Genomic DNA, 20,185 nt, shown 5'->3' with positions numbered 1-20,185 from the left:
GCATTTATCTACGTCTCTAAAACATATAGAGTCATGCTAAATATCGTTCTCGAATAGGCATTTGTTAGTAAATATAATGGAATGCATGACACAGAAAAAGTTCACAGCAGTGGTTACTTCTGGTGAGGGGGAGGGACAGAAGGCACTTGAATTTTTAAGAAAACTCTATTTCTTGTGCTAAAAAGCAGAACAAAACAAATCTGAAGCAAGAACATTCAGATGTTTTTATTTCTGATTTTCGGACCCATGAGTGTCTCTGATTTTTCTATATTTTTATACCTAGTTTGTTTTTTTTTTCTTTTCCAATTAGTCAACCCAGGTCTTCTTAAACACACCAATCAGAAGTCTAGAGGAAGGAAAATCGAGCGGGTTAAGGTAAGGTCTGGGAGAGTCTCTGGATCTGGAAACTGTACTGCTTCTGTTTCTCCTCATCAGGCAGAATGAGAAGGGCTGTGGGCAGGGTAAAGCCCCAGGCGGGAAAGCCAGCAAGAGGCTGGCCGGACGGCGCTCACCTCTCGCACGTGTCTTTTCAGGTGCATGTACACGCTCTGTCCCGTTTTTCGAAAATGTCTTTCAACGTGTTCCCTTCCAAAGGCCAAAAATGTATTCATGCATACATAGAGTCCACCTTCAGAATTCTAGAAGAGAGAGAAATAGTGCATTAGCCAAGGACACCTAGCCAGGTAGTCAGACAGAGAAAGAGGGAGAGGGAAGCAAGGCCAGCAGGCAGGCAGGTGTGGCGCAGGGCCAGAGGGTGCAGTCATCAGCAGTGAGCCCACAGCCGCTCCAGCGACACCCACCACGGTGGCTTCGCCCCAACCTGGGCTCCCAGGGCTCCTGCACCGCCAGGCCATCGTTTCCCAAATGCCACCTATGTTCACAGCAAGGTGAGAGCCTCAGAGGCTCTAGAAATGAACATGCTTGTCTGACAACAGGCAAAGGAAGACAAGGACAGCGGAAAGCTGGCAGAAGTTTCACTGTAATAAACATCAGCGTTCTTCCTCATTCATTGGTGCAAGTCTCCAGGAATACATGGTTTTAGGTCCAAAACTTTTAGCAGGAAAGGGATCCGCCAAGGTATTATTCCCTTCCTTTGGTGACACATGCTATCGATCGCATTCATGAATACGTTATAATAATGTAATACATAAATACAGGTTAAACATCTCTAATCCAGAAGTCTGAAATGCTTCACTGAGCATTTTTGTTAAAACCATCATGCTGATGTTCAAAAAGTTTCAGATTTTGGAGCATTTCAGATTTCAGATTTTCAGGTTAGGGATGCTGAACTAGTAACTATAATGCAAATATTCCAAGATCAAAAACAAATTAAAAATCTGAAACACTTCTAGTACCAAGCATATCTGATGAGGGATACTCAATCTGTAATAACAGTAAGTACCTAATAAAGGCTCAAATCTTGTAACGCATGTAATTGCATGTCTGATATGCTTCTTTCCTTCCCTCCCTCCCTCCCTCCCTTCCTTCCTTCTTTCTTTCTTTCTTTTTTTCTTCAGCATCTCACTCTGGTACCTAGGCTGGAGGATAATGGCAGGATGAATCCTGGCTCACTGCAGTCCCAATCTCCTGGGCTCAAGACTATCCCACCTCAGCTTCCAAGTAGCTGGGACTATAGGCACATGCCACCATACCCAGGTAATTTTTGTATCTCTTGTACAGATAGGGTTTTGCCATGTTGCCTAGGCTGGTCTCAAACTCCTGTGCTCAAGCGATCCACCTACTTCAGCCTGCTAAAGTGTTGGGAGACAGGTGTGAGTCACCACGTGCAGCTTATGGATATGTATACTATTTCTAATGCTGACCACTGCAAGCTGCTTAGTATTCTACTTTACAGTATCAAAAAATAATAATAATAAGGGTAAGTCATTTACCCCAGCGCACTCAGCACGGAAGTGCTAGAGTTAGCTTTGAAGCTCTTTCTCCTGCTCCCCCTCCATGTCACATTTCAAAGCACATAATATTATTTTGTTCAAGACATACTGCTACGATGAACAGTCAAGGATACATTTGAATTTTAGATACTTGATTTTCTATCTTAATTTCATTCCTCATTTTCTCTCACTTTGCTTAACATGCTTTTCTGTAAACTTAGGCTACAAAATTAGCCATCCTTTCCTCCCAGGAGGTGAATCTTCTTAAGCCATGGTTAGTCTCACCCCTCCAAATAACAAAAATAATAATAAATGATAAAGGCCGGGCACGGTGGCTCACGCCTATAATCCCAGCACTTTGGGAGGCTGAGGCGGGTGGATCACGAGGTCAAAAGATCGAGACCATCCTGGTCAACATGGTGAAACCCCGTCTCTACTAAAAATACAAAAATTAGCTGAGCATGGTGGTGAGTGCCTGTAGTCCCAGCTACTTGGGAGGCTGAGGCAGGAGAATTACTTGAACCCAGGAGGTTGCGGTGAGCCAAGATTGCGCCATTGCACTCCAGCCTGGGTAACAAGAGCAAAACTCCATCTCAAAAAAAAAAAAGATAAAATAACGTAAAACTAACTTTTGAACACCTGTCAAAATTGCCAACAAATACCTTACAAAATTCCTGACAGTGCATCTCAGCACAGCACAAAGCACAATCTCAAAACAGACATTGACGTTTATCAAAATATATTTGAAAATTGTTCAAAATTCCAATAATTTTGCTTAAAATTTGTTTAAATTCCAATAAAATTATTTAAAATTCCAATAACTGTTTAAAATTGCAATTAAGATTGTTAATTTAAACAATTTTCTAATAATAAAATTCTTCAACATTGTATCTAGAACTTCTAAGTGAGGCTATAGAGTCTTCTCGCTGTGCAAATACTCAGCAGCGTTAACTCAAGTCTAACTCAGCATTAACTCAAGCCTCTTACAGTAGCACACACATTGCAATAAGCAAACTAACCAACTCTATAAGTGGCACAAAGATCACAAACAAAGAAGGAGAATAAAATGGTCTCTATTTGCTCATGACAATACAGTCCATATGGGAAAATTCTAAGGAATCTACAAAGCTACAAACTAGTGAAAATAACAAGTAGTAAAAGCAGTGAGTGAATGCAGCAAGACCACAGGACACAAGTTACTAGACCAAAGTCAACTGCAGTTTTATATATCAGCAACAAACACTTGCAAATGACATTTTAAAGCTCGACTTCAAAATAGCATCCAAATCCCAGCACTGTGGGAAGCTGAGGCAGGCAGATTGTTTGAGCCCAGAAGTTCAAGACCAGTCAGGGCAACATGGAGAAACCCTGTCTCTATTTAAAAAAAAAAAAAAAAAGCAAAAATTAGCCAGCCTGTAGTCCCAGCTACTCAGGAGGCTGAGGTAGGAGAATCACTTTAGCCCAGGGAGGTCAATGCTGCCGTGAGCCAGGACTGTGCCACTGTACTTCAGCCTGGGCGACAGAAAGAGACCCTGTCTCAAAAAAACAATAGCATCCTAAAAAGCTTATAATTATAATATAGCATGTGCTTCTGGATAACTTTTCTACCTTTACGTGAAATCATTTAAATAAAGTTAGAAAAGTTCTTCAACTGGAGACAACACGTTACATTCATTTAATCAACAGATTAGGTAAGCATTTTCAAAAGAGTTTTCCAAATAAACGTGTTCTTTGGATAGACCTCTTAAGAAAAACGTAATGCATCACTATAATAGCCAATTATTCATTAAATCCATTAAATCAAGTATCATATATTGTAATTTTTTTAAAAAGTTCCATTCTCTTCCAATAAAATGTAATTCAGTCAATGGATTCAAACCAGAAGATTTACTGGGGAAAATATGGGATTTGTAATAGAGGTCTTGCACTGTCGCCAGTCAGCTCTATGGCCTAAGGCAGGCGGCCATATGGGGCTCTGAGCTCCAGTGTCCTCTATAAACATGGCCGTAGCAATCATGTACCACCACACAGTGCTGCATGGAATTTACAGGGAATGAAATACATCAAAGTGCTCCCTGTGCTATACGGCAACACATAAATGTTGCTTATTCTGTATTATGGGATAATTATCATTATCTCATTATCTGAATCATTTTATAAGTGAAGAAAACAAGTGAAAGGAAGAATAAACGAGTCTGACAGCCACACAGCCTGGGGATAACAAATATTAACCTGTCAGAAAAAAACACTAGGCTTCTCACTGTTAAGATTTAAAAAAAAAACAAAACTCACTGTAAGATTAAAAAAAAGAAAAAGAAAAAGAAAAAAACACTAGGCTTCTCACTGTAAGATTTAAAAAAAAAACTCACTGTAAGATTAAAAAAAAGAAAAAGACACTAGGCTTCTCACTGTAAGATTTAAAAAAAAAAAAACTCACTGTAAGATTAAAAAAGAAAAGAAAAGAAAAAAAAACACTAGGCAACTAGTAGAAGAACCAAGAAATTAGCAATCATAAGAACAAAAATGTTCAAGAACAGTATTTTTCTTTTTTTTTTTTTTCTTTTTTCTTTTTTTTGAGACAGAGTCTTGCTCTGTTGCCCAGGCTAGAGTGCAGTGGTGCGATCTCAGCTCATCACAGCCTCCATCTCCTGGGTTCAAGTGATTCTCCTGCCTCAGCCTCCTGAGTAGCTGGGATTACAGGTGCCCACCACCATGCTGGGCTAATTTTTGTATTTTTAGTAGAGACAGGGTTTCACCATCTTGGCTAGTCTGGTCTCAAACTCCTGACCTCATGATCCACCTGCCTTGGACTCCCAAAGTGCTAGGATTACAGGCATAAGCCACCCCGCCCAGCCAGGACAGCATTTTTCTAAAGAAAAATATAGAAATACTCTATAATCCAAGAGTTTATAGTTTCCTAAGTAATCACAGCCTTTGCTAATTTCATTGTGAAGAGTTTTTTACCTATTAGGGAATTTGACGGAAATTTACCACACCAAACATTCACTCTCAATTTCTGGAGCCACTTGATCATGTCACTAAGTCCATTATCAAAACACTCAGAGAGGAATAACCACATAAGGAAGGATTTCATTGTAACATCAACAAGTGGCCGGGCTCGCCGGCTCTGGCCTGTAATTCTAATACTTTGGGAGGCCGAGATGGGTGGATCATTTGAGGTCAAGAGTTCGAAACCAGCCTGGCCAACACGGTGACACCTGTCTCTACTAAAAATGCAAAAATTAGCCAGGCGTGGTGGCAGGCGCCTGTAATCCAGCTACTCAGAAGGCTGAGGCAGGAGAATTGCTTGAACCTAGGAAGTGGAGATTGCAGTGAGCTGCGATCACGCCACTGCACTCCAGCCTGGGCAACAGAGCAAAAAACACACACAGACACACACACACACACACACACACACACACACACACACACATTCAACAGGCACATTCCACCTAACACCAACACAGGCCCCAGAGGTACTGTGTGCCCCTCCACATGGGCAATGCTGACAGGGAGGGACTGCCCAGTGGCCTCACCAGGAGCTCTAAAACTTCAGGGCACATTAGGACAGAAAACCCTTTCAAACCTGTCACATATGGAACAAACACGCATCCCAGTCGCATGGTCTGTGCTTTCGTCTCTCTGGCGCTATTAATGTCTAAATATTGGTCCCGTCATGCACTGCTTTTCACATACAGAGTCTGCACCCACAGCCTGTGCTCCTAACAGCTTCTTTCTATCCTGATAAAAAGCCTACGTGGATAACTCTCCAAATTGCCTTGTGACCAAAGCACAGAGAATGCCATACAGCCCACCACCGAGCTAAGCTGCTTCTCAGAGTTTCAAACCCTCAGCCGAATCACTAACCAGCCACCTTCTCACTAAGAATATCACCCCAGAAAGCATGGCAAAGTGCGTGCCTCCATGAAGACAAAGGGGCAGCCAAGAAATCCGGCAGGTTCAAAACAGCAGAGAAAACCCACTGGAAGAATCAAAGGACAGTGTGTGAGTCCGTTCTCATGCTGCCATCATGAAATACCCAAGACTGGGCAATTTATGAAGGAAAGAGGTTTTGGGGTTTTTTGTTTTTTGGTTTTTGGTTTTTTTTTGAGACGGAGTCTCGCTCTGTCACCAGGCTGGAGTGCAGTGGCATGATCTCAGCTCACTGCAACCTCCGCCTCCTGGGTTCAAGCGATTCTCCTGCCTCTGCCTCCGAGTAGCTGGGACTACAGGTGTGCGCCACTGTGTCCGGCTAATTTTTGTATTTTTAGTAGAGACGGGGTTTCACCATGTTGGTCAGGCCAGTCTCGAACTCCTGACCTCATGATTTGCCCACCTTGGCCTCTCAAAGTGCTGGGATTACAGGCGTGAGCCACTGCGCCCAGCCTTAGATCTACATCTTATACCAAACACTGTCATAAGGTCCAAACAGATCCAAGAAATAAGCAATTACAAAACCAAAAACAGCAGAATAATATACTTGGCCCACTTTTAAAGGAGAAAATAATTTTTGGCCAAAAAACTTAAGGATATCATCAGAGATGATGTAGTTGAGTCTAAAAATGTCAACACTGGTGACTAAGTTTGCACCACAAAATGTAATGAAATAAACAATGAGCAAGAGAATGGGGAAAGATACAAAGTACAGGAAATAAAAGCATGTGTCCAAATCACACAAAAACTGATGAATCACAGGATGTCAACATTCAACTTCAACTAAGAATCGTTTTTAAAGACCATTTGGTTTCCAATGTGAGAAAATATTAAAATCAAACCATCACATCCTCACAACCTCCTTAAATAAGCATATTAAGGCAATCTCAAGGCACAGGTATATGCCTCATAAACCAGCAAAAACTATTAAAATTGCACAGCCTGAAACTGCAGAGAAAACCTGTATATCCTCTTCTACAATATAAATTGGTTGAGTCTTCCTAGAGAGCAAATTTCCCCTTCAGGTGCAGGCCCAAAAGAAGAAGGAAAAAAAAAAACTAATTTGTACCAAAATATTCACATATGCACCATCTATAATAAAATAATGTAGCAACAGCCCCAAATAGAGAAGTTAAGAAATTGTGGCATATAAGCACAAGAAAATACTGCAACATTATTTAAAAAGACACTTTTATGAATTGTGTGTAATGTGTGTAGAAAATGTTTATAGAAGGCCGGGCGCCATGGCTCACACCTGTAATCCCAGCACTTTGGGAGGCTGAGGCGGGTGGATCACGAGGTCAGGAGTTCGAGACCAGCCTGCCAACATGGTGAAAGCCCATCTCTACTAAAAATAACAAAAAATTAGCTGGGTGTCGTGGTGAGGGTCTGTAATTCCAGCTACTCGAGAGGCTGAGACAGAAGAATAGCTTGAACCTGGGAGGCAGAGGTTGCAGCGAGCTGAGATCACATCACTGCACTCCAGCCTGAGTGACACAGCGAGACTCCGTCTCAAAAAAAAAAAAAAAAAGAAGAAGAAGAAGTATATATAATGTGCATAGATATGTATGTAGAAAAACAACCAATGAAAAAAGAACAGAGGCTGATGACCTGACAGGGAAGGCCAGGGGTAGGGAAGTCTGCACATTACAAAGACCTGAAATAAACTGGAATGTGATCTACGGCTTTATATTTATTGCTTGACTTTCAGGCCTCTTGCCATGAAACCTCCCACAGCTGGTGCTTCTCCAGCTACTGTCTCCACGGATGAAGCTGTTTTTGTTTTTTGTTTCATGTTGTTTCCATTTGTTAAGGAAAGATACGTGGGCCCACTGCACATGACGAGTTCAAAGCTCCAGCCAGATAGGGACTTACTCACAGAACTTAAGTTCCAAAAACCCAACAGGTCTACGTCCTAGGCAAACAGACCCACTGTTCACGCACTCCTAGCACTTTGGGAGGCAAGGCAGGCAGATCACCTGAGGTCAGGAGGTCGAGACCAGCCTAGGCAACAAGGGGAAACCCCATCTCTACTAAACATAGAAAAATCAGCTGGGCGTGGTGGCGGGCACCTGAAATCCCAGCTACTTGGGAGGCTGAGACAGGAAAATTGCTTGAACCCGGGAGGTGGAGGTTGCAATGAGCTGAGATCGTGCCACTGCACTCCAGCCTGGGCAACAAGAGTCAAACTCTGTCTCAAAAAAAAAAGGGAAAAAAGAAATTTTGAAGCACTACTCTCCGTGTTGCAAGTCAGCCAACACACCTGAGGCAGCACTTGCCTGGGGCTCGGTGAACTCTGCCCACGTGTAGCAGTGTCTCACCCGCCAGGAAAGCATCACCTCCAAGGCCTTCAGGACAGAGGTCAGGCCCGCAGCCTCACAGCAGCCCACACCGATGCCCCTCACGGGCGCCTCCCAGACCCCAGACTCTGCCAGTCCCAACCCAGAAACGATTCCCACAGCTCCCTGCTCAGCCCCCGTTCTGATGGTCCTTGACCCTAAATCTGCTTTTATTTCACACTCAGTGTCATGCCATTGAAATCCATGGCTGTGAGAAATCCAAGTTTCCTGCCGTTTGGCACCTTTAGAAGCTGAAATACACATGTGCTCCTCAAAGGCAGAAAAATTGTATCATTTATTACTGAATACCAAAAACAGTACCTGGTCCAGGGCAGAATCGAACAAACTTTTGTGGGATGAATGAGAGTCTCCACCTCACCATTTGTTATTTGGTCTCTCTCTCCCAAACTATTCCTCAGTGCCCTTCCAATCTGAATTCAAAATGCTTCATAGTAGAGGTTCCACTTAAAGTCTCTGGCATGACTAGGCAGTGGGAATTCTCAAAATAAAACTCATGGCCACACGTAGAAAAACGGCCTGAGGCACCAGCAGAAATACTAGCTTTTCAGGTTTGCCTGGCTGAAGTCCCTCTTAGCAGCCTGGACACCTGAACCCCACGGCCCCAGCTTTCCCACCTGCTATAACCAAGCCAGTCTCACCTGGTTCTTCAGCAAAGAGGCTGCCTTCTCTGCAGCCCCATCCCACCTGCATCCTACCTGGCTCCGTGCTCAGAGGGCACCCAGCCCAGAACAACCAGTGTGCAGATCCGTGCACAACCTTAAGCTAAATAGGATTCTGATAATCATTTTCATGAGGCACTAACCAGAAACTTGACCAAGATGCAAGACTTTGACATCCAAAATCACAAGAACGTCAAGAAATTCTGCACGGGGCTCTAGAATGATTTCCCTTGACTTCTTCTGACCCGCAGTCAAACTGCAAGGAAGGGCAGCAGTAAAAGCCCATGTGTTGCTAAAATCCTATCTTCACAGTATTCCGGAATACACAATAGTATATACCTAGCCACTCTCCCACTGCGTTGCAGTGTAACACTCTAGGGACTATTCAGAAGTAACGACAAGGACAAAGTCGCTTCTTTTAAATTGCCTGCCTTTCAAAGACTGTTAAAACCGTGGCAAATAGAAAGGTCAAGGTTGCAACGTGTTTCAGAGTAGCAAGTGAACAGTCATTTTAAATAAAAATACACGACACTGTCAATCAGTAGGTGTTCAGAGAACTCTGTTTACGAAGATGTTTTCCTGGCGACCAGCCTCCCACTGGAAGACAGGACGGGAGCGTGAGCTTATGGGGACCACGTGCTCCGGAAAGAGTCCCTGCACAACACCTGCTCTCATACCACACAGCACTGGCTCCTGTGGAAAACAAGTGGTCACTGCTGCAAAGAGAAACATGAGGTGGGTGGGTGGAATCACAGCAAACCCACACCAGGACGAATCACACACGAATGCCACGGGAAGACTGACTCACACACCCTTGCAAAAGGAAGGTCAAGAAGACCAGAACACGGCTTTTTCTAGAACATCGACTTAAAAAAGAGGGGACAGGAAAGCCATTTAACCAAATGAACTGCTTGTCGTTTTAACAAGAATTAACCCAAATAAATGCCCAAGAACGGATCTGCTGAATAATTTATGGTACCTCCTTGAAATGTAACACGCTTTAGCCACTCAAAACTGACTCATGAGTGAGTATTTACTGAGAGGAAAATACGTACATGGTGTATGATGTTATAACACACACGGCATGCATGCCCCTCCTGGTGCAGGATGTGAGCTCAGCATGGGGAGACGATGTGGGGATTTTTTTCTTCCCATTGTCTTCTAGCATTTTTAAATTTCTCTTCAGGAACATAGTTTCATTTTTTAATTAAAAAATAAATAAAAGTTTGTTAACTGAATGTATTTGGATATGTTCCCTTTTCTCAAACCTGGCTTTGCTTAGGCTTTAGCCACCCAAGCACATAACTTTATGGTGGCTGTGTATTCCCCTACCCAAAGGAAAGCATAGTGGCAATCACTTGAGATTTTTATTTTTCATTTTTTATTTTTGAGAGAGTCTCACTCTGTCACCCAGGCTGGAATGCAGTGGAGTGATCTCAGCTCACTTCAACGTCTGCCTCCAGGGCTCAAGGGAATCTCCTGCCTCAGCCTCCCAAGTAGCTGGAATTACTGGTGCCCATCACCACACTGGAACCTCGGGGTTCAAGCAATTCTCCTGTCCCAGCCTCCCGGGTAGCTGGGACTACAGGCACGCACCACCACACCTGGCTAATTTTTTTGTATTTTTAGTAGAGACAGGGTTTTGCCATGTTGTCCAGGCTGGTCTTGAACTCCTGATCTCAAGTGATGCCCCCACCTTGGCCTCCGAAAGTGCTGGGATTGGCTGGGCATGGTGCCTGACACCTGTAATCCCAGCACTTTGTGAGGCCGAGAAGGGCAGATCACCTGAGGTCAGGAGTTCAAGACCAGCCTGGCCAACGTGGTGAAACCCTGTCATCTCTACTAAAAATACAAAACTTAGCTGGGCGTGGTGGCTCATACCTGAGACAGGAGAATCGCTAGAACCCACGAGACAGAGGTGGCACTGAGCTGAGATCTCACGCCAGTGCACTCCAGCCTGGGTGACTCGGTCTCAAAAAAAAAAAACAGTTCTGGATTACAGGCATGAACCGGTCAATAATTTGAGATTTAAAAGAGATTACCTTGAGATTTGTAGCTTAGGAAATTTGGAAACAAGTAAAACAGAGGTGATAAGGAGTGTAGGCCGGGCGCGGTGGCTCACGTCTGTAATCCCAGCACTTTGGGAGGCCGAGGTAGGCAGATCACAAGGTCAGAAGATCAAGACCATCCTGACTGACATGGTGAAATCCCGTCTCTACTAAAAATACAAAAAAATTAGCCGGGCATGGCAGTGTGCACCTGTAGTCCCAGCTACTTAGGAGGCTGAGGCAGGAGAGTAGCTTGAACCTGGAAGGCAGAGGTTGCACTGAGCCGAGATCACACCACTGCACTCCAGCCTGGGAAATAGAGCGAGACTCCATCTGAAAAAAAAAAAAAAAAGGGAGTGTAACCCTCAGGGAGGCACATGAGACTGTGACCAAACCTGGGAAAAATGAAACTAATCAGGAACACTCTACTCCAGTGGCTGCCACTCGTGTTTGCAGAAGGGGGTGGTCACTGTGGAGAACGGAAAAGAAGCCATGAGAGTCAGGCCTTGGTGCTTCTCTAGAGGCTAAGTAAGGTCCCAGGGCTGCGGGCAGGAGTGTGTTCGGTCCCTCAATGCAAGACATCGGGACCCCGCCAGGGTGGTGCCCCAGTGACATTCACATCCGCGTAAAGAGGGCTACATGGAAGATCATTTCCAGCAGTGTTAAGAGGAGCCTGAGGATTGGGGTCTTCGTGCAGATGGGGGGCAGGCCTGTCTCCAGGAGGCTGAGACCTCAAAGATGATGAGCAGGCAGGCAAGCAAAGCAGGGAGGCAAAACCATGTGCAAGGTCCCAGCTGCAGAAAGAACGTGGCTACTGCTCCGAGGAACAGAACGCCCGCCGGGTGCTGGAGAGGGCGGCAAAGGTCAGCTCAAGGAAGCCCCACACACAGGGGAGAACGGGGCGCACCCCGGGCAGAGGCAGAGCCACCGGAGGCTTGTAAAGTGAGCAGTGCGGCGGGCTCAGCTACATCTTTCAAAGGTCACTCTGGCTACGGGGGAGGAATTATGGGGGGTCAGGAAATACACGGCTGACAGGCTACTGCACAGTCCGGACCCACACTGTCTAACGGGAGAGCCACACGTGAATACTAAATTTAGATCACGTTACACTAAAACTTCAGGTCCCCTGTGCACTGGCCACACCCAAACGTGGCTGGTGGACACCCTCCTGGACAGCTCAGACCCAGAACAATTCCATCATCGAAGGAGGTTCTTCTAGGTAGGCTTTGTCTAAACAAGGCCAGGGGAAAGGGGACGGGGGCTGACAGCAGAAGCAGGGAAACAGGCAGTGCCAAATATTATTTTATTTTATTTCATTTCATTTCATTTTATTGAGATGGTGTCTTGCTCCTTCGCCCAGGCTGGAGTGCAGAGGCACAATCTCAGCTCATGGCACCTTCACCTCCCGGGTTCAAGTGATTCTTGTGCCTCGGTCTCTGGAGTAGCTGGGATCATAGGTGTGTGCCAGCACGCTGGCTAATTTTTGTATTTTTAGTAGAGACAGGGTTTTACCATGTTGACCAGGCTAGTCTCAGTCTCTTGACCTCATGATCTGCCCGCCTCAGCCTCCCAAAGTGCTGGGATTACAGGCATGAGTCGCCGTGCCCGGCCTGATTTCACTTTATTTTTTTGAGACAGAGTCTTGTTCTTTCGCCCAGGCTGGAGAACAGAGGTGTGATCTCGGCTCACTGCACCTCTGCTTCCTGAGTTCAAGTGATTCTCATGCCTCAGCCTCCCGAGTAGCTGGGATCACACGTGTGCCACCATGCTGGCTAATTTTTGTACTTTTAGTAGAGGTGGGGTTTCACCACATTGGCCAGGCTTGTCTCGAACTCCTGACTTCAGGTGATCTGGCTGTCTCGGCCTCCCAAAGCGCTGGGATTACAGGTGTGAGCCACCATACCCAGCCAGGATATAATTTTAGGAGAGAGTGCACTAGGCCTGGAGACGGATTAGATGTAGAGGTGTGTGGAAAGGGCGGAGGTGAGGACAGCTCCTGCCGGATCTGAGTTGTGACTGAGTCCGCATGAGCACCTCCTGTCTCTGCTAAACTTCTGCTTGCATCCAGCAACCACCTCCCTATTAATTCAACCTCTCAGGTACGTCCATGTCCAAATGACAGACATGAGCGTTCCCATGACCAGAGCACAGATCTCCAGTGCACTCTCACTTCTAGGGCAAACCAGACAAGAGCTTAAAATGCAACCCATACATAAGAAGCTAATGAGCAGTAAGAAAGTCAAGCAAGATTCCTGACCACAGGCAGCAGGCACACAGCGCACAGAAGCGGGAGACGTAGTGGAGAAAAGCTCTATCGGAAACGCGGCCCGGGCGCAGAGGCTCAGGCCTGCAATCTCAGCACTTTGGGGGGCCCAGGCAGGAGAACTGCCTGAGCCCAGGAGGTCAAGGCTGCAGTGAGCCCAGATGGCTCCACTGCACTCCAGCCTGGACCAGAGTGAGACCTTGTCTCAGAAAACAAATAAACAGAGAAAGAAAGAAAACAGGCTGGATAGCAGGTCACCAGTAAAACAGAATTACCAGAACACGATAGTTGCAAAATCCAAAATCCTGGTTTCAACAGATCCAGTGAAGTAAATGTGTCCACATAAACTAAGCAGAAAAGAATAAATGCGTATAATCCCAAGAGAGTACAGGCCTTGCTGCTCACACTGATAAACCACGTGCGTGGCCATGAAATGTTCAGGAAAAAAAACAAATATTCATGTAGCAGCAGGCGTGGTGGTGTGCACCTGCAGTCCTAGCTACTCAGGGGCTGATGTGGGAGGACCACTCGAGCCCAGGAGGTAAATGCCAGCCTGGGCAGCACAGTGAGACCCCACCTCTACAAACATATAAATGGGAAACGCAGTAATGGTTCCCCAGCCTGCTCTGGCTTTGAATGTCTTCCTTTCTGCAGAGGACTCCTGGGCATTACAGCTGTACAGCCTGGTCCTACACAGCTACAGGCAGAGTCTCAACAACTAGGTCTGGAGTCCACTACAAATGTACTGTTCTGTTGAGGCACCCTTTGTTAACTTTTTTGGAAAGTATACAACCGAATCATTCCTCCAGGTGTTTTGCGCAATGAGGACGCTGTCCCCCACCGGAGCTGGGGAAGTGCAGGGGGCAGAGCACGAGAGTCAGCTACTGGAGCACCCTCAGGACAGATGGGTGATGTGGAAACCACCGGTATCTGAGCACATGGAACAGAGCCCCTGCGGCAGTTCCCACGTACAAAAAGAACATGCGAAACTACCTTGCCCACAGCACACCTTTTATAGTCCTTGCATATTTTTATTTTTAAAAGGTGATGGTTTTCTTCAGGATAAAATCCCCCTGAGAATATGAAGACTGAATTTCCAGGCTAACCCACAGCCCATCCCTCCGAGCTGAATTAGAGTATGAATAAGGGCCAGGAACAGAGTTCCCATCAAAGAGGCCAACAAGGCTGGGCGCAGTGGCTCACGCCTGTAATCCTAGCACTTAGGGGGCTGAGGCGGGTGGATCACGAGCTTAGGAGCTCAAGACCAGCCCGACCAACGTGGTGAAACAGTGTCTCTAGTAAAAATACAAAAATTAACTGGGTGTGGTGGCACGTGCCTGTTGTCCCAGCTACTTGGGAGGCTGAGGCAGGAGAATCGCTTGAACCTGGGAGGCGGAGGTTGCGGTGAGCTGAGACCACGCCACGGCACTCCATCCTGGCGACAGAGCGAGACTTTGCCTCAAAAAAAAAAAAAAAAAAAAAAAAGGCCAAAAAAGCACTCACTGTTGGGTAGAGCCTTATGCAGAATTACCAAGTAAAAGATGTCTCTTCGGCAACCCCAAGACTCCATAAATGCCATTTCATCTTCCTCTCGGAGGGAACCGTACTTCAGCAGTGAGACACGTTTAACTTCACAGCTGTGATTACAACCACCCGGCAAGGTAAGGCGCTACAGAGGGGAAACCAAGGCTCACGGGAATTCAGGGACGTCAATCAAAGCCGGAGTCACGTGGACACAAAGTAGTCGGTGGGGTGGATTTGAACCCCGGCCAGTCCAGCCCCCTGCAGGCTGCCTGGCGCTGCAGAGAAGCAGATGCCGTTCTGGTGGCAGGAGCCAGGTGGGCGGCTGTCGGCAAGCACCCGCTGTCTGTCGTGGGGGCCTGGGGAAAAGAGCAGTTTCTCTTTCTTTGGAGGCTGTTGCATTCAAGGAAAGCAGGAGGGACAGCCACAGGACAGCAGCCCCGTCAGGCAGCCACAGGACAGCAGCCCCGTCAGGCAGCCACAGGACAGCAGCCCCGTCAGGCATGCACAGGACAGCAGCCCCAGTCAGGCAGGCAGCAGGCACAGGGCCTGCTGGGCTTCCCTGGGGCAGGAGAGAGGCTCCGGCAGCCTTTCCAGCTCCACCGCCCCCCGATGCAGAAGGACAGCTGGAGTCCCTGTAAGCGGCCACTCCAGACTGACAGCTCTCTGACAAAAACAGTGGCTCCGAGACACTGGTGAAGAGGCTGCAAGTCACAGCGGCCCGCACGGCCTCTCCCTGATCAGCCGAGTCCAGCCGTGAAGCTGGGGACCTAGAGAGAGAACCCACACCACTCAGGCTTCCTCCGAAGAACAGGCTGGACCTTCCGCGGCAGAACCGGCCCCAAATGGCACCTCTGAAGGAGCAGGTCAGCGGCTTTCCGCAAAGGACACAATATGTGAATTACTTCCTCTTTTTTTTTTTTTTTTTTTTTGAGACGGAGTTTTGCTCTCCTCACCCAGGCTGGAGTGCAGTGGCTCGATCTCAGCTCAACACAACCTCCGCCTCCCGGTTCAAGTGATTCTCCTGCCTCGGCCTCCTGAGTAGCCAGGATTACAGGAACGTACCACCATGCCAGTTAATTTTTTTTGTATTTTTAGTAGAGATGGGGTTTCTCCATGTTGGCCAGGCTGGTCCCGAGCTCCCGACCTCTGGGGATCCGCCCGCCTCAGCCTCCCCAAGTGCTGGGGTTACAGGTGTGAGCCACCGCACCCGGCAGTGACTTACTTTCAACCCTGCTTCCTGTAGCCAGCCCACCTCCTCCTCACTCCACTTCCAGAACAGCAGCACCAGAGGACCCCCGTCTTCACGCTGTTCCCTTGCTCATGACCGGCTGTCCCTCAGGTCTAACCCTATCCAGACCAACCTCTTTTACATCCCACAGAGGATTCAACCTTGCTTTCCTGTCTCCCCAGGAATCTTCTATTCCATAAGACAATGTACTGTCACACACACGCACAGCGGGTCCCCTCCACACCCTTGTCTACCCCCATGCTCCAAAGCACCGCCTCTCCAGATTCCAGTTGTCCAGGCCAGTAATGCTTCTAGATTTCGTGGCTTATTCCCAGACCTAAAATCCCCACTCACAAATTTTGAGCACCACACTGTTTAACGCTTAAATGTCCGCCCAGGTGCAGTGGCTCATGCCTGTAATCCCAGCACTTTGAGAGGCCAAAGCAGGCAGATCACTTGAGGTCAGGAGTACAAGACCACCCTGGCCAACATGGAGAAACACTGTCTCTACTAAAAATACAAAAATTAGCTGGGTGTGGTGGTGTGTGCCTGTGGTCCCAGCTACTCAAGAGGCTGAGGCAGGAGAATCACTCAAACCCTGAAGGAGTTTGCAGTGAGCCAAGATCACACCATGGCATTCTAGCCTGGATGACACAGTAAGATTCTGTCTCAAAAAAAAAAAAAAAAGAAAGAAAGAAAGAAAAGAAAAACCTTAAATATCCTCTAAGGGCTACAGGGTCTAACTTCATGACTCATCGGGGTTTAAAGACCACCTCTGTCATGAAGCCGTCTTTGAATAAATTACTTAACCTCTCTGACTCTCCATTGCCTCATCTGTAAAACGGGCAAAAATAGTACCTACAACATGTAAGCCAGTTACTATCATAATTAAATGAGATGGCGTTTATAATAGTGCCTGGTATAATGTGTGATTCATAATCGGCACTTGATGGCCAGAGGCAGCTCAGGCAGTTACGAACTCATGCTGGACCTTCCATGACAGACACTTGAAACCAGCACACACAGTCCACGAGATGGAGGTCTCCGTAGCGCTCTTCCCTCCACAGTCCTCTGTTCCCTCCTACTCATGTCCCCTCCACCCCGACGTACCTGCTGCAGTGCAGACTGCACAGTAAGTATCAGTAAGTATCGGTGCAGCCTGCACAGAAATCAATATCAACACTTGTTATTAACGCCAAGCAGAATGTTTCCTTTTAAATCTTTTTTTTTTTTTTTGGGGGGGACAGGGTCTCACTCTGTTGCCCAGGCTGGAGTGCAGTGGTGCGATCTCAGCTCACTGCAACCTCCACCTCCTGAGTGGAAACGATTCTCTGGCCTCAGCCTCCTGAGTAGCTGGGATTACAGGCACCCACCACCACACCCAGCTAAGTTTTGTATTTTTAGAAGAGACGAGGTTTTGCCATCTTGGCCAGGCTGGTCTCAAACTTTTGACCTCAGGTGATCCGCCCGCCTCGGCCTCCCAAAATACTGGGATTACAGGCATGAGCCACCGTGCCCAGCCTTTCCTTTCCAATCTTACCACACGAAGCATGCACGAACCTGCATCTCAGGCAGCATCTCCGTCCAAAGGCACATTCAGATTCATTACATTCTTGTCACTGTTGCCCTGTCCTGATGTTCTAGCCCTGAAAATAGTTACCCCGTTCATATCTTCCCTGTGCACGGGAACAAGGGGAGTCCTAACTGTCACCACAATACTGAACAGACCAGACAGAGGCCTGACCTGCAACCACAGAGCCCAGCTCTCCTGCCATCTCCGAGGGCCACATGTGGGACCTTTCACCCAGTGCCCTAGAATCATAACACATGAAACACTTTCAAGTACCCAAGACTCTTTTCCCTGGCTTTCCAAGGGTCAAACCTATGATGTTTCAGATAATAAGATAACATGAAAACACCAAATTGGCTAATTTTAATAACATTTTTTGTTCTAAACTATATGCCCATGATCTTTAAACACAAACACACACACACACACACACACACACACACACACACACAGAGAGAGAGAGAGAGAGAGAGAGAGAGAAAATCAGGCTGGGAACAGTGGCTCATGCCTGTAAAACCAGCACTTTGGAAGCCTGAGGTGCGTGGATCATTTGAGGTCAGGAGTTCAAGACCAGCCTGACCAACACGACAAAACCCCATCTCTACTAAAAATACAAAAAAAAAAAAAAAAAATAGCCAGGCATGGTGGGGCACACCTGTAATCCCAGCTACTTCGGAGGATGACACAAGAGAATCACTTGAACCCAGGAGGCAGAGGTTGCAGCGAGCCAAGATCATGTCACTGCACTCCAGCCTGGGCAATAGAGCGAGACTCTGTTTCAAAAAAAAAAAAGAAAAGAAAAGGAAAAGAAAATCAGAAAAGATGCAGGCTTAATGGCACAGGTTCACAAATGATGTGGTTTTCAGTTCTCTACTCTTTTCCTTTTAATTCTCCAAGACCTCTGCCACCCATGGCAGAGATGTACAAAGGGAAAGCAAAGGAAAACAGATATCCAACTCAGCTTCTGGGGTGGGACGAGTCCTCACGGAGAACACCTGAGCTGGCCTTAAAGGGCCAACAGGGCTCTTCTAGGGGGCTGAGGGCTGAGAGAACGCGTTCCCGTGAATACAGGGGCATGAGTGAGCACATGGAGGGCAAGGGCAGGGAGCAGCTGGAGACGAGAAAACCCGCTGGGACAGAGCGTGTGCAGATGGCAGGGAAGTTGCATCAACAAGGTGAACGGAGGTGATGTCCCATGTCAGAAAAGTCTGAATGGTGCCACTGAGGATTTCAAGCCTGGAAAATTACATGATCAGACCCGTATTTTAAAAGTTATCTGAGGTCGGGTGTGGTGGCTCATGCCTATAATCCCAGCACTTTGGGATTACTCTGTAATCTATGAGGTGGATGGATCACGAGGTCAGGAGTTCGAGACCATCCTGGCCAATATGGTGAAACCTTGTCTTTACTAAAAGTACAAAAATTAGCCGGGTGTGGTGGCCATTCATGTCTCAACCTGGGGCACTAGAAGGGAGGGTGGCGCCTCTAACCAAGCCCAGACCATAGGAAGAGGAATGGCGGGGGCTGCTCCTGTAACTGAGCCCCAGACCACAGGAAGAGGAATGGGGGGCACTCCTCTAACCGAGCCCCAGGCCATAGGAAGAGGAATGGCGGGGGGCAGGGGGAAGCGAATTAACAGTCCCACAGACGTCCAGATTTGAAATGAGCGGAGAACACGTGCTTTTCCAAAAGGTCTTCCTGACACGGTCAGCATCACCTCCTGCATCCCAAAGCTCTAAAACTGGGACAACTTTAAAGGTAATTAACTACTGTCTAAAAGGGACAACCAGGACTTCAGGGTACACAGGGCAAATGGCACGCAGACATCCACGCCACTCCTTTCTGAATCCCCAATCAAAGGGCAGCAAAGGGATTTTTTTTTTTTTTTTTTTTTTTTTTTTTTTTGAGATGGAGTTTCGCTCTTGTTACCCAGGCTGGAGTGCAATGGCGCGATCTCGGCTCATCGCAACCTCCGCCTCCTGGGCTCAGGCAATTCTCCTGCCTCAGCCTCCTGAGTAGCTGGGATTACAGGCACGCACCACCATGCCCAGCTAATTTTTTGCACTTTTAGTAGAGACGGGGTTTCACCATGTTGACCAGGATGGTCTCGATCTCTCGACCTTGTGATCCACCCACCTCGGCCTCCCAAAGTGCTGGGATTACAGGCTTGAGCCACCGCGCCCGGCAGCAAAGGGATTTTTTAAAGACATAAACTATAGCAAGAAAGTTTGGAAAGCTGGGCCGCAGACAAATGAAAGCTAAAAGACTAAGACGCTGACAGAGCTGCCTCCTGGGCCAGCGGCAGGGAAAGCTGAGACCCACCCTGATCTGACCCCAGAATGTCCAAAGGACTCCAGAACTGGCAGTTCCAGGTAACTCTGGAAGACAGGCTGAAGGAGCTAAAATAAAGAGAAAGGCTTTCTACGGAGCCGTCAGAGCTCCAGACGCCACCTCCACTCCAAGCGGCCCCTCCCTCTCCTGGCAAACAACTGGAGGCTGATTCTTTAAAGCAGGTGAAAACAAAGGTCTCAGCTCCAGGAAAGAACAGGCTCAGTTAAGAACAGGGCGGACCGGGCGCGGTGGCTGAAGCCTGTAATCCCAGCACTTTGGGAGGCCGAGGTCAAGAGATCGAGACCATCCCGGTCAACATAGTGAAACCCCATCTCTACTAAAAATACAAAAAATTAGCTGGGCATGGTGGCACGTGC

General features: G+C 47.2%; 1 protein-coding gene across 1 annotated transcript in view; it reads right to left on the bottom strand.

Moving 5' to 3' along the window:
• Positions 1–20,185, bottom strand: part of USP13 (ubiquitin specific peptidase 13) — a 123,985-nt gene that overhangs the window by 94,086 nt on the left and 9,714 nt on the right. The window contains exon 2 of the mRNA XM_039478645.2: positions 513–638. Within this exon, the coding sequence (XP_039334579.2) occupies positions 513–638 (126 nt within the window). The remainder of the gene's footprint in view (positions 1–512; positions 639–20,185) is intronic.

This window comes from Saimiri boliviensis, chromosome 8 (assembly GCF_048565385.1).
Source record: "Saimiri boliviensis isolate mSaiBol1 chromosome 8, mSaiBol1.pri, whole genome shotgun sequence".
Lineage (NCBI taxonomy): Eukaryota > Metazoa > Chordata > Mammalia > Primates > Cebidae > Saimiri > Saimiri boliviensis.
The sequence above is the reverse complement of the archived record's forward strand: the minus strand, read 5'-3'. Positions and strand labels throughout refer to the sequence as shown.